At 43.4% G+C, this 11,998-nt stretch overlaps 1 protein-coding gene across 1 annotated transcript; it reads left to right on the top strand.

Moving 5' to 3' along the window:
• The first annotated feature begins 270 nt into the window (after positions 1-270).
• NR0B1 (nuclear receptor subfamily 0 group B member 1) lies at positions 271-5,232 on the top strand. Its single transcript, XM_035288790.3, has 2 exons — positions 271-1,464; positions 4,840-5,232. Exons 1-2 carry the CDS (start codon positions 297-299, stop codon positions 5,082-5,084), a joined length of 1,413 nt encoding a protein of 470 aa, XP_035144681.1. The 5' UTR covers positions 271-296; the 3' UTR covers positions 5,085-5,232.
• The last annotated feature ends 6,766 nt before the right edge of the window (positions 5,233-11,998 follow it).

The raw sequence follows: 11,998 nt of genomic DNA, 5'->3' as shown, positions 1-11,998 counted from the left end.
CGCTCACTCTCCCGCGGTCTTCCAGAGACAGGGAAAGGGGTAATGAGAGGAAGGAGGGAAGTGTCCAGGAGCTCCCACGCTGCTGTTCCTTTTTCATTTCCAGCTTTTAAGGAGCACCCGCCCCTTCGAACCACCGTGGTCACGGGCGAACACACCGGAGAGCAGCGCCGCGCCCCCCTGCCCGCCTCCGCGCCCTTGCCCAGACCGAGGCGGCCGACGCGCCTGCGTGCGCGCTAGGTATAAATAGGTCCCAGGCGGCAGCCACTGGGCAGAACTGGGCTGCGGCGCCGCGGGCCATGGCGGGCGAGGACCACCAGTGGCAGGGCAGCATCCTCTACAACATGCTTATGAGCGCGAAGCAAAGGCACGCGGCTCCTGAAGCTCCCGAGGCGCGGCTGGGGGATCAGTGCTGGGGCTGTTCGTGCGGCGATGAGCCCGGGGTGGGCAGAGAGGGGCTGCTGGGCGGGCGGAACGTGGCGCTCCTGTACCGCTGCTGCTTTTGCGGTAAAGACCACCCACGGCAGGGCAGCATCCTCTATAGCATGCTCACGAGCGCAAAGCAGACGTCCGCGGCACCGAAGGCGCCCGAGGCTAGGCTGGGTCCGTGCTGGGGCTGTTCCTGCGGCTCTGATCCTGGGGTGGGCAGAGAGGGGCTCCCGGGTGGGCGGCCCGTGGCGCTCCTGTACCGCTGCTGCTTTTGCGGTGAAGACCACCCGCGGCAGGGCAGCATCCTCTACAGCTTGCTCACGAGCGCAAAGCAAACGCACGTGGCTCCGGCAGCGCCCGAGGCACGGCCAGGGGGCGCATGGTGGGACCGCTCCTACTTTGCGCAGAGGCCAGGGGTTAGAGAGGGGCTATCAGGCAGGCAGGCCATGGCTCTTCTGTACCGCTGCTGCTTTTGTGGTGAAGACCATCCGCAGCAGGGTAGCTCCCTCTACAGCATGCCCACGAGCACAAATCAAATGCCCGCGGCTCTGGGGGAGCGGCCGGGGGCCACCTGGTGGGACATCTCCTGTGGTGCGCTGCGACCCGTGGTGCTCAAGAATCCACAGGTGGTCTGCGAGGCAGCCTCAGCGGGCCTGTTGAAGACGCTGCGCTTCGTCAAGTACTTGCCCTGCTTCCAGGTGCTGCCCCTGGACCAGCAGCTAGTGCTGGTGCGTAACTGCTGGGCACCCCTGCTCATGCTGGAGCTGGCCCAGGACCACCTGCAGTTCGAGACTGTGGAAACCTCAGAGCCCAGCATGCTTCAGAAGATCCTGACCACCAGGCGGCGTGAGACGGGGGGCGACGACCCACTGCCCATTTCCACGCTTCAGCCTCGTTTGGCACCGCCGGCGGAGGCCAGGCAGGTGCCTTCCGCCTCCCAGGTCCAAGCCATCAAGTGCTTTCTTACCAAGTGTTGGAGTCTGGAAATCAGTACCAAGGAGTACGCCTACCTCAAGGGGACCGTGCTCTTTAACCCGGGTAAGGGTACTGGCCTTGGGCGCCGGCTTTTCCCACCTCACAAAAGCATCGGGCAGTGCCTATCTAGGGGTGCAGGCAATAAGGAGATTTCAGTGATCAGGAGAGTGTCGGGGCAAAGGTGAAGAAATCATGACTAATTCAGCAGAGTTGGGGTGGGGGGCTCCAGGAACCGCTTCTTTTTGGTGGGATGCGGTCAGAAACTCAGCGGAGAGGAGGGAAGTTGTTTAGGTTTGTACTTAGCTCTCGACACATTTCTTACAATAGAAAGGTTTGTGTCTTCATGGGAAATGGTTATTCTTTCTTCTCTAGTTTTCTTTTAAGTCTAGAGCATATCTTTTTTTTTTTTTTTTAAGCTTTTGCTCACTGAAGATTCTGCAACATCTATTTCTGAAACCCCATTCTGAAATTTACTAGAACCTCTTTTGGGGGGAGGAAATCTATTAAGGCTAGCGAAAAAGGAAACATTTGTTAAAAGGTCCCATAGAGACACCATTCTCTAGGGACACTGTCAGGCAGGACACTGAATGTAGTGTTTCATGGGCCTGCCTCTGAATGGTTATTTGTATGGTCCTAAGCATCTGGACTATCCCTTCCTCCAAATTTCTGTGAATAATATCAGGTTGGTAAGGGGATAGGGGAAAAAAAGACACATTAGGGACTGAGAGCAGGAGCACTGTATTTTAGAATTCAAAGAGACCTTAGAGACCTCCTAATCAACCCCCTTTTCTCTGTAGCCTTCCCCCACCCCATTTTACTGAGTAGGTAGTTGGGTCCCAAGGTTCCAAGTGACCTTACTCCGGAGTAAATGGCTGGTGTGTTGTGGAACCTGAGGGTCCTATCTTCTGGGCCCAATGGGATGTCGGCTGCACCAAGCTTTCAGGCTGTCTGTTGGGTGCTAGACACACTGTCCCACAGAATGCAACCAAAATCATTGGAGGAACGTCTCCCTGGACAGCCAGGCATCTTGTCTTGGGTGTTTCTCGCTACTAGAATCTTCAACCAACATCTTTTCAAATGATTGAAGTGGGAACAAAATTTTCCAGGCAACTTGAGTGGGGCTAGTTTTTATAATGCTCCTTCTGTATCTTTTTTCCCTGATGCTGGAGTCTGTGATTATGTTCCTGCCCCCTGCCTAGCATTTTTGAAGGTGTATAGATAAGTATTTGGTGGGATAATAATTCATTCAAACTTCACTTTTCATGACATAGAGACCTCAGCTCACCCCAGTGACTATTACAGATTATCTTTTTGCTTATACCATTGTTTTCCAAACTTGCCTGTGCATAATGAGTACTTGTGTGTGTGGCTGGGGGTGGGAGGCAATAGATGAAAGTCTTTCCAGGCTCCTGCCTTATAGATTCTGATTCACTAGCTTTGGCCCAGGGTCTGCAAATCTGCATTCATAATAAGTGTCCCAGATGATTCTTAAGATAATTTAGAAAACAGTCTCCATACTCCTTCAGCCATTTTTAATCATCCACTGCGTTCCTTGTCCTGTTGGGATATAAAGGTGACAGGGGCTCAGCTTCCAGAAATTTACACTCCAATGGTCTCAGTATCAATACTTTCCCTCTTTTCTTTCCCTGTTTTATATAATTCACACACACACACACACACACACACACACACACACTTCTTTCTTATTCTTGGTCGACTTTTCCTAATCCTCTCTCAATATGAGTTTAACCAGCTAAGCTGGGGGTGTTTAAAACACAAACGTACCTACATTTGGGAGAAAGGTAATGCCTAGTAAGAGTGTGGCCTTTCTTTGCTGTTTATCCTCTGTATAGCCCATATGTAAGCTTAAACCTATATGGGTTCAAACTCGAGATATAAAACTGTGGGGTCCATTTGAGTTTTCTCTTCCCTGAACTTATTTTGAAGGCCAGTTTGTGTGTGGGGGCGGGGGACCACTTGGGTCAGGGGAAGGTAGAGGGATATATTGTGAACACAGAGAAAAGTAACATGGCATTCACAAGATGAAGTTTTCACAAACCAGGAATCTAGACCAAGAGAAACTTCAGATTTCTGGTAGAGTTTCATGCAAGCTTCTTCCTACTTTCATCAATGGAAGTCAAACACAACAAAATTGGGTCTTAAGCCTGGATCTTCAGCTGCAGGTAGAAAGAGATGATAATGTGTGAACTAGGGTAATGAAAATTGGAATATGGATTATAATTGTTGCTTTATTTTTGTTCTTATTTTATTTATGGGGTTTTATATTTGCCTACAATAAGAGTGCCTCTTGCCTATTGCCATTATTATTATTATTATTTTAAAGAACACTGGTTCCGCTGCTCTGTGATGATTAGCATGGTGCTTTTCAAATACTTTTCTGTTGAATTTTTTAGGAAAAGGTAAGGAAAATGATTGCAATCATCGTTAACATCATTTAAACCAGGTGGTCAACTGCTAATTACTTGAATACAAGTTAAAGAACTTTGCAATGATATTGTTATCATGGAAAGTCACAGGAACTTCCAAAGCAGCCTCCTCTTATTATTTTTCTTATAACAACTTACATGCACTTAAACTTTCCTGCATTGTATTTCATTTACTTTTACTTAGGTATTGCACTGTACTGCAAAAGGTCATGTGTTTTCTATTATGAAAGTTTTTTTTGAATCACGGTGCAATTCATGATGTTTTCATGTTTATTTTTAACCTTTTAATGACTGTAACAATGTTCAAAAACTTCTTCCTTTGATATTTTTGAAAAGAATCTTTTGGAACACTCATTAGAATCACTCTTCTATTTTGTTTTCAAAGCCTTCGCCAATACAGAAATCATGGTACAGTGAGCTAAGTGGCCAGTGTTAGCTTTCAAATTATGCAGGTCTCTAGACTAATATTGGCCTGCAGGCAAACAGACAAAATGAAACTGGGTGTCAAAGTTTGTGGCTGTGAAGTTTACCACCATTGGCTGAACAATCAGTATAATGGTGGGAGATTAGAGGAAGAACAGTAAAAACATTTGTCATCTGGCAACACTTCTTGCTTCTCATAGGTAAAGTGCTTACCTCTTGAAATATCATGAACGTCTTCATATTTGCATAGAAAGTGGACTGGAGTGATGATTCGTTAAACTATATTCTACTGTCATATTAAATTGTGTGCATTTGTTGGCTCATGGCCAGTGTATTTGCAAACGTGTCCATACAGACATAGTGAGTATTAAGTAAGAATGATCACATGATGTTTCATTCTTGGACATGCTGCTCCTGAAAACTTAGACTGGATTGGCATTTTACCCTTTTAACCAGGAAGCTTGAGGTCTTGTTTAATTGGGAAAAGACAGAACTGGGTATTTTTAAAAAGCTAGCAAAGGAGTCTGTAGTGAGCTGTTTTAAAACAAAGCGATTTTTCTCCCTCCAGACTTGCCGGGCCTGCAGTGTGTGAAGTACATTCAGGGACTCCAGTGGGGAACTCAGCAGATACTCAGTGAACACGTCAGGATGACGCACAGAGGGCAGCATGACAGATTCATCGAACTGAATAGTGCCCTTTTCCTGCTGAGATTCATCAATGCCAATGTCATTGCTGAATTGTTCTTCAGACCCATCATTGGCACAGTGAGCATGGATGATATGATGCTGGAAATGCTCTGTACAAAGTTATAAAGGCACGTGGGCCACAGAAGTGCAGTTCATCATGAGGGAAGAATAAAGAGTTGTGGGCAAGAGAGTGTAAAATATTGTAAAATAAACTTTCCTATTATTTTTACGTGGAAAGCATTTTGTATTCAATTAAAGAAATACTTTTATTCCAGACGGTTACAAATGTCTCTGTTCCATAGTTAAAGAAGACATTTGCCAACAGGTAACATATCTCTGTATATCTTTTTTAAAAATAGCAGGATACTACACTAATAAGCTATTTTCACAAGTTTAGTAATTTCATGGAACCTGCTCAAATCAAATTTATACATACTGTTGTGATAAATTTTAAGGTCTTCCATTAACTTGATTGAAAAAAGTTTTAGCAGGGTTTAAGTAAGGCTTCAAAAACTATTAAAATCTCACCAACATAAGCAAAAGGTATCTTTGGAAGTAACATCATGACATTGAGTGTAATTATGTGCCAGTATCAGTGGGAGATCACTTTGCTCTATCTTCATTTCCACTTACATGAGCTGTATGGAAGACTGATGGAAGTGGAAATGAAGATAGAGCAACTTCCAGAAGAGATTTCACTTCCAGGTGCCTTTATAATTACAGATAAACTCTCGACTCCAGTTTGCATCCAACTGGAGTCAAGAGGTAATCTGTAATTATAAAGGCACCTGAAAGTGAAATAGAAGATTTTCTGTTTTATTGGGGGATCTTTTTTTGTACACAGTTATGGAATTAAAATTCCACAAGAAACATATGTTCTATAAGGAGGAATTATAGTTCCAGAAAGCTCAACATCATTATAAAACCACTAATTATACTTCATCTTTTAGATACATTATGTTTGTAACTGGTGTATTGAACAAGCATAGCATGAAATCATAAAGCAACTTTATCGTTAGCTCCTGCTGCCCCTTTAATCATACTCCATAAAACTAGTTTTTCTTTGTCTCCAGATGAAATCTAGGCTACTACATGTCTATTTGTTTATTGGCAATAAATTGCCTGTTATTAATGAATATATCTAGTCTAGGGTAATAACCCATTGCAGGAAGTCTTAAACTTCCTTTTGTACAGATCCCATTGGCAGTCTGCTCAATCCTATGGACATCGTCTCAAAATCAGGATCTCAGAGTAATGCAGTAGGGCCAAAGCAAGTGTCATGATAGTCACAGTGCACACACACACACACACACACACACACACATAATCCCGGAGGGCTCACGTGGTCCTCTACAAACAAAGAGCTAAAAATGTTAGGGCACTCCAACAGGATATGCATTAGTCAGGCAGCCCCCAGTGTGGCCTCCCATCGTGGTGCCTCCTGCCCCAAGGTATTCAGTCCAGTGAAAGTAATTCAGTTCAGTCCCTGGTTTTAGAGGGGCTGCCTGGGGCCGTCAGTCTCAAATAGTTCTGTCAGTGACACTACTTCATCTGCCTGGCGAGTGTAGATGGCATCTGGGCATGTTCTGCGGGGACATGCAGTGGGAGCTGGCCCACTGCTGCTAGCTCATAGTCATGCTGTCATGTGGCATCTAGGCTCAGTCCTTGGTCTGAGTCCAAAGTGCCTGCAGCACTTGCAAAAGCAGCACAAGAGTTTTCTTCGAAATTAGGGAAAGCTTCCAGCAGCAGTTCCAAAAAGCAAAAATCATTAATGCCCTACTTCCTCCCCTGAGCCTTCCCAGGTGTCAGGGTTGTTTTTCTTGACTGCTACAGAATCAATGTGCCCCATTCAATAATCCTAACATTAAAATTTTTCCTAATCACTTCTTTTTTTTTTTTCACCCAGACCTTCTGGAAGGATTGTGTGTAAGAGGGACAAAACCATTTTCACAGAATAACGTTTTAATATAACTTATCATGTTCAGGAAGTGGTCAGGGCAAAATCCCGATTATCAATATTGTTTCAAAATGGGCTTACATTTCCCCCATGCCTTTTTTCCTGATCATCATTTATTTGGTGAACATCTAGCAAAAATAAATCCCTTTCTGAGGACAGCTGCGTTGGATGATCAAACCGCCTTCCTAAGGTGTGTACAACAGGAGAAAGCAAGGGAAGTCAAGTCAGGCTATCAGTCCATTGTTGCAAACTGCAACAAACCTGGAAAGTGGAACACAAGTCAACCGCCGTGAGACAACCCTAAGAGTCTGATCTATCAGGGGTGGGCAGAGGGGTCACATACCCTGTGTTGTACCCTTCCCTAAATTGCAGCTTTAGGCTGGAATCACAAGTTAGGGCGGCAATCAGTCTCTTGTATCGGAAATATCAAGTTGATCATCAGCTCCATTTTTAATGGTCCCATCTGAGAACAAGACTTTTTCTCTAGGGCACCTGATGGTGACCCTGATGGTCAGCCAGCATCCATATTGTTTTACAGCTGTGACCCCACAGGGATGTCTTAAATTTGTAGCAGTTCCAGAGACTGAATTGTTCTTTGAGCCTGTGCCCACTTTCAGTTCAGCATAGCTCAGTGCTGAAATTGAAATAGCCCATAGCCAGCAGTATCAAGTTTCAGCTGAGAGTTAGGTCTAGGGAATAAGGATCTGTGAATTCAGTATTGCAAAAAAGCTAGAGGCTTTTCTTCAGCAACTGCAGCAAAGCTAAGATGCTATATGCCAAAGACCCAAGTTTCAAGTCCAAGTAATAGGCTAGGCTGTTCCTAAGGACGTTTTTACCCTGTTAGGTCAGGTTGTCCAAATTGACCCATGTGAAAATATGCATGTCAGGCTAGAAAATCAGCCTCTAAGGGTCAAAAATCTGATTTCACAAGATCTTATTGGCAAAAACAAACAAAACTCCACAACTCCCCACCCTCTAAAACCTGCTTTGAAAACTCCAACGTGTGTCTGTCTTCATTTGGAGGTTGGCTCCCTTTTCCAGAGGCTCCAATAGGCAAAATTATGGCCAAAAAAAGCAAAAACAAAACCATCCATTATTGAGCCTTGCTTCCCATACCAAGACTATAAATTTCAATCCGCCCACCTCTGGCAAAAAATCAAGGGACCTGTGTTTCATTAACACTTTTATTTCTTTGCAGCTTTTCCTGATTGAGATGACCCTTCAAGCATTTATGAAATTATAAGCACATAACATTTTACATCAATTTTCATCATACATACACATGCAATAGCCATGAATGCAAAGCTGTGAATTAAAATTCCTGTTTTTTTCTCATTACAAGTTTACTAAAATCCCTAGCAGTAAATTTGCCGTTCACAGGGTTCACATCACAGCTGCTAGGAGAACCCAGCTGGGATGCAAGGGGAGGAGAGGAGAGCAGCAGCAGCTAGGTTGAGGAAATAGCTATGGTAGGTTTCGCTCCCCTCCCTCCCTTATTTCCTTCCTTCCTTCCTTCCTTCCTTCCTTCCTTCCTTCCTTCCTTCCTTCCTTCCTCCCTTCCTTCCTTCTGCTCTCTCTTTCTCTTTCTTTCTTTCTCTTTCTTTCTTTCTTTCTTTCTTTCTTTCTTTCTTTCTTTCTTTCTTTCTTTCTTTCCTTCTTTCTTTCTTCTTTTTCTTTCTTTCTCTTTCTCCTCTACCTTATCTAAATCCTTGCTCCAGCCCTGGGAACAGACTTAATTCTTTTTCTCTATCTACTTGGAGGAGAGAGAAACTACGACAAACCCACAGCCAATATCACACCAAATGGGCAAAAACTGGAAGCATTCCCTTTGAAAACTGGCACTAGACAAGGATGCCTTCTCTCACCACTCCTATTCAATATAGTACTGGAAGTTATGGTCAGAGCAATCAGGCAAGAAAAAGAAATAAAGGGTATTCAATTAGGAAAAGAGGAAGTCAAATTGTCTCTATTTGCAGATGACATGATTGTATATTTAGAAGACCCTATCGTCTCAGCCCAAAATCTCCTTAAGCTGATAAGCAACTGCACAGGTACTGCCAATACTACTGTGTTGTGTTGCCTGCATTCATAATTAAAAGAGAAGCTACATTTCAGTTAGAAGTCTAGAAAATAAATGCATAACTACTTTTTTACCCATTCAAATTCATCAAACCCTTGATTTCTATATACACTGACTTCTCAAAGGCAGGGGTTAATTGATTATTGACTCAGTCTCTCTGAAAGTTAATAGTTAATTTTTCCCAATCTGGGAAATTCTCACTTTAACTGCCTACAGTGGAACAGAGGGGGCTTCTAATCTCCCCTCACTTTGCACTTCTAGTCTTAATTTCATATCTTGTTACTCACATTTGCAGATACCTACAGTGTTGGAAGCCATCAAGGAGAAAGAGACAAGGGGAGCAGAAGAGTTCTTAGCTCACTGATGCTGATCTTATAGTTTTCTCTGGTCTGGCCAGACAAGAGAATGTCTGGCCATGACAAACATTTAAAGTTGTCTCTTCTTTTGGGTGCTTTCATAGATTATATAGAAATCTCCCTCTACGCTCCTTCACCCTGGATCTCTTGGGATCTCTTTAGAAACTCCTTTGATACCACTAGTTTTATATCTCCTTCCTCAGTCCCCAGACATCTGCCTCTCTGCCTCTCTCTCTCTCTCTCTCTCTCTCTCTCTCTCTCTCTCTCTCTTCCTCCCTTCCTCCTCCTTTTCCCTCCCCCTCCTCCTCCTCCTCCTTTGTCTTCTTCTTCCTCTTCTTTCTTATTCCTCTTGTTCATCGTCTCCTCTTCCTCCTCCTCCTTCTTCCTCTTTTTCTCTTTCTTCCGCTTCTTCATTGTCTCCTCCTCCTTGTTCTTCTTTTTCTTCTTCCTCTATTTTATTATTCTGTAAATTCTGGGATACATATGCAGAATGTGCAGGTTTGTTACATAGGTATACATGTGCCATGGTGGATCGCTGCACCCGTCAACCTGTCGCCTACATAAGGTATTTCCCCTAATGATATCCCTCGACTAGCCCCCACCGACAGGCCCCAGTGTGTGATGCTCCCCGCCCTGTGTCCATGTGTTCTCATTCAACACTCACTTGTAAGTGAGAACATATGGTATTTGGTTTTCTGTTCCTTTGTTAGTTTGCTGAGAATGATGGTTTCCAGCTTCATCCATGTCCCTGCAAAGGACATGAACTCATGTTTTTTTTTTTCATGGCTGCATAGTATTCCCTGGTGTATATGTGCCACATTTTCTTTATCCAGTCTATCATTGATGGGCATTTGGGTTGATTCTAAGTGTTTGCTATTGTGAACAGTGCTGCAATAAACATACATGTGCATGTGTCTTTATAGTAGAATGATTTATAATCCTCGAGTATATGCCCAGTAATGAGATTGCTGGGTCAAATGGTATTTCTGGTTCTAAATACTTGAGGAATTGGCACACTGTCTTTCACAATGATTGAACTAATTTACACTCCCACCAACAGTGTTAAAGCATTCCTATTTCTCCACATCCTCTCCAGCATCTACTGTTTCCTGACATTTTAATGATTGCCATTCTAACTGGTGTGAGATGGTATCTCATTGTGATTTTGTTTGCATTTCTCTAATCACCAGTGATAATGAGCATTTTTTTTATATATTTGTCTCTCTCTCTCTTCTTCCTACTGAGTCTTTTTTGCTTTTCTAGACAGGCCATTTGGATACGATGTAAGTTAAACCTGTGACAACATGGGTGTGTGCACTCTTTCTGTCTTTTCCCCCTTCCTGAAAAGAAGTGTTTGTTTTTGCTTTGCCAAGCACTGAGAGTGTAGGCTCCTCAACCTGCCACATATTCTGTGTTCTCTCATTCTGTATTCTGCCTAGCCTGTTTATTGCCCTTTAGATTTCCAGGTAAGCGTTAGACACTAATTCATTATGTCCCCCAAACTGCAGAGAACACACATTAGCTTTTTAAAGTCCTTCTGTGGAGTTCAGTTGAAAGGGAAAATACCTCCACCACTCCACCTTGTGTGCTTTTAGCACACAAATAGCTTTCTCAAACATTCCTCTCCCTTTTCAATTTCAAATCATTTTACTCAGTTGATGAGGGATTAAGAATCATGTAAACTTTATGGTTCTTGCATCGTGATTTTAAACCTCTATTGGCATCTTGTTTTCTTTGTGGCTTTAGAAGAAACTTGCAACAGACTTTTATTTTTAACATACAGTTACTAATGTGCATTCATTAATGTCCTTTTCCTAAATGGGTTGAACCTGTTATTGTTATATAAGTCCAATGAGAATCTTTTATTGGCATACATGATGGTGACAATCTTTGCCTCAATTGTATTCAATTTGACCTTCCCCCTCTTCTCTTTCATTTTTCTGTACACTTTTCTCTTATAAAATACCAAGAAGAAAGTACAAGAACCTGTAACTATTTTACCAACAGTGCTATAGGCAAATTAGGATGGCAAAACTTTGAAAATACAACTATTGGCTGGCAGGCGGCACTGTCATGAGAAATCTCTGAATGTTTTCTCATCAGGTGGTAGATGAAAGTCCATATTCAGCACAAGAAGGCAGTCCTGGGATTCCAGTAACATATATATATATATTTTGAGATGGAGGCTCACTCTGCCACCCAGGCTGGAGTATGGTGGTGCAATCTCAGCTCACTGCAACCTCCACCTCCAGGGTTCAGCAATTCTCCTACCTCAGTCTCTCAAATAGCTGGGACTACAGGCATGTGCCACCATGCCCGGCTAATTTGTTTTTTATTTTTAGTAGAGATAGGGTTTCAATGTGTAAGCCAGGATGGTCTCGAGCTCCTGACTTCGTGATCCACCCACCTTGGCCTCCCAAAGTGCTAGGATTACAGGTGTAAGCCACTGGACCCGGCCCCAGTAGTATACTTCTTAAAGGTCCTGATACTATCTGTAAAGGTTAGTTTGATTTACAACATTCTTTTAAATTGTTAGTACCAACAGAAAGGTTCATACATTTTTCAGAATTACTAAATTATATATTCTTTCTTCTTTCCTTTCAAATACTGCTGGTCACCAAGAAGAGGTGAACTGAAGAAATGGGAG

This window comes from Callithrix jacchus, chromosome X (genome assembly GCF_049354715.1).
Source record: "Callithrix jacchus isolate 240 chromosome X, calJac240_pri, whole genome shotgun sequence".
Taxonomy (NCBI): domain Eukaryota; kingdom Metazoa; phylum Chordata; class Mammalia; order Primates; family Cebidae; genus Callithrix; species Callithrix jacchus.
Note: the sequence above shows the minus strand (reverse complement) of the source record. Positions and strands in the feature narration are given on the sequence as shown.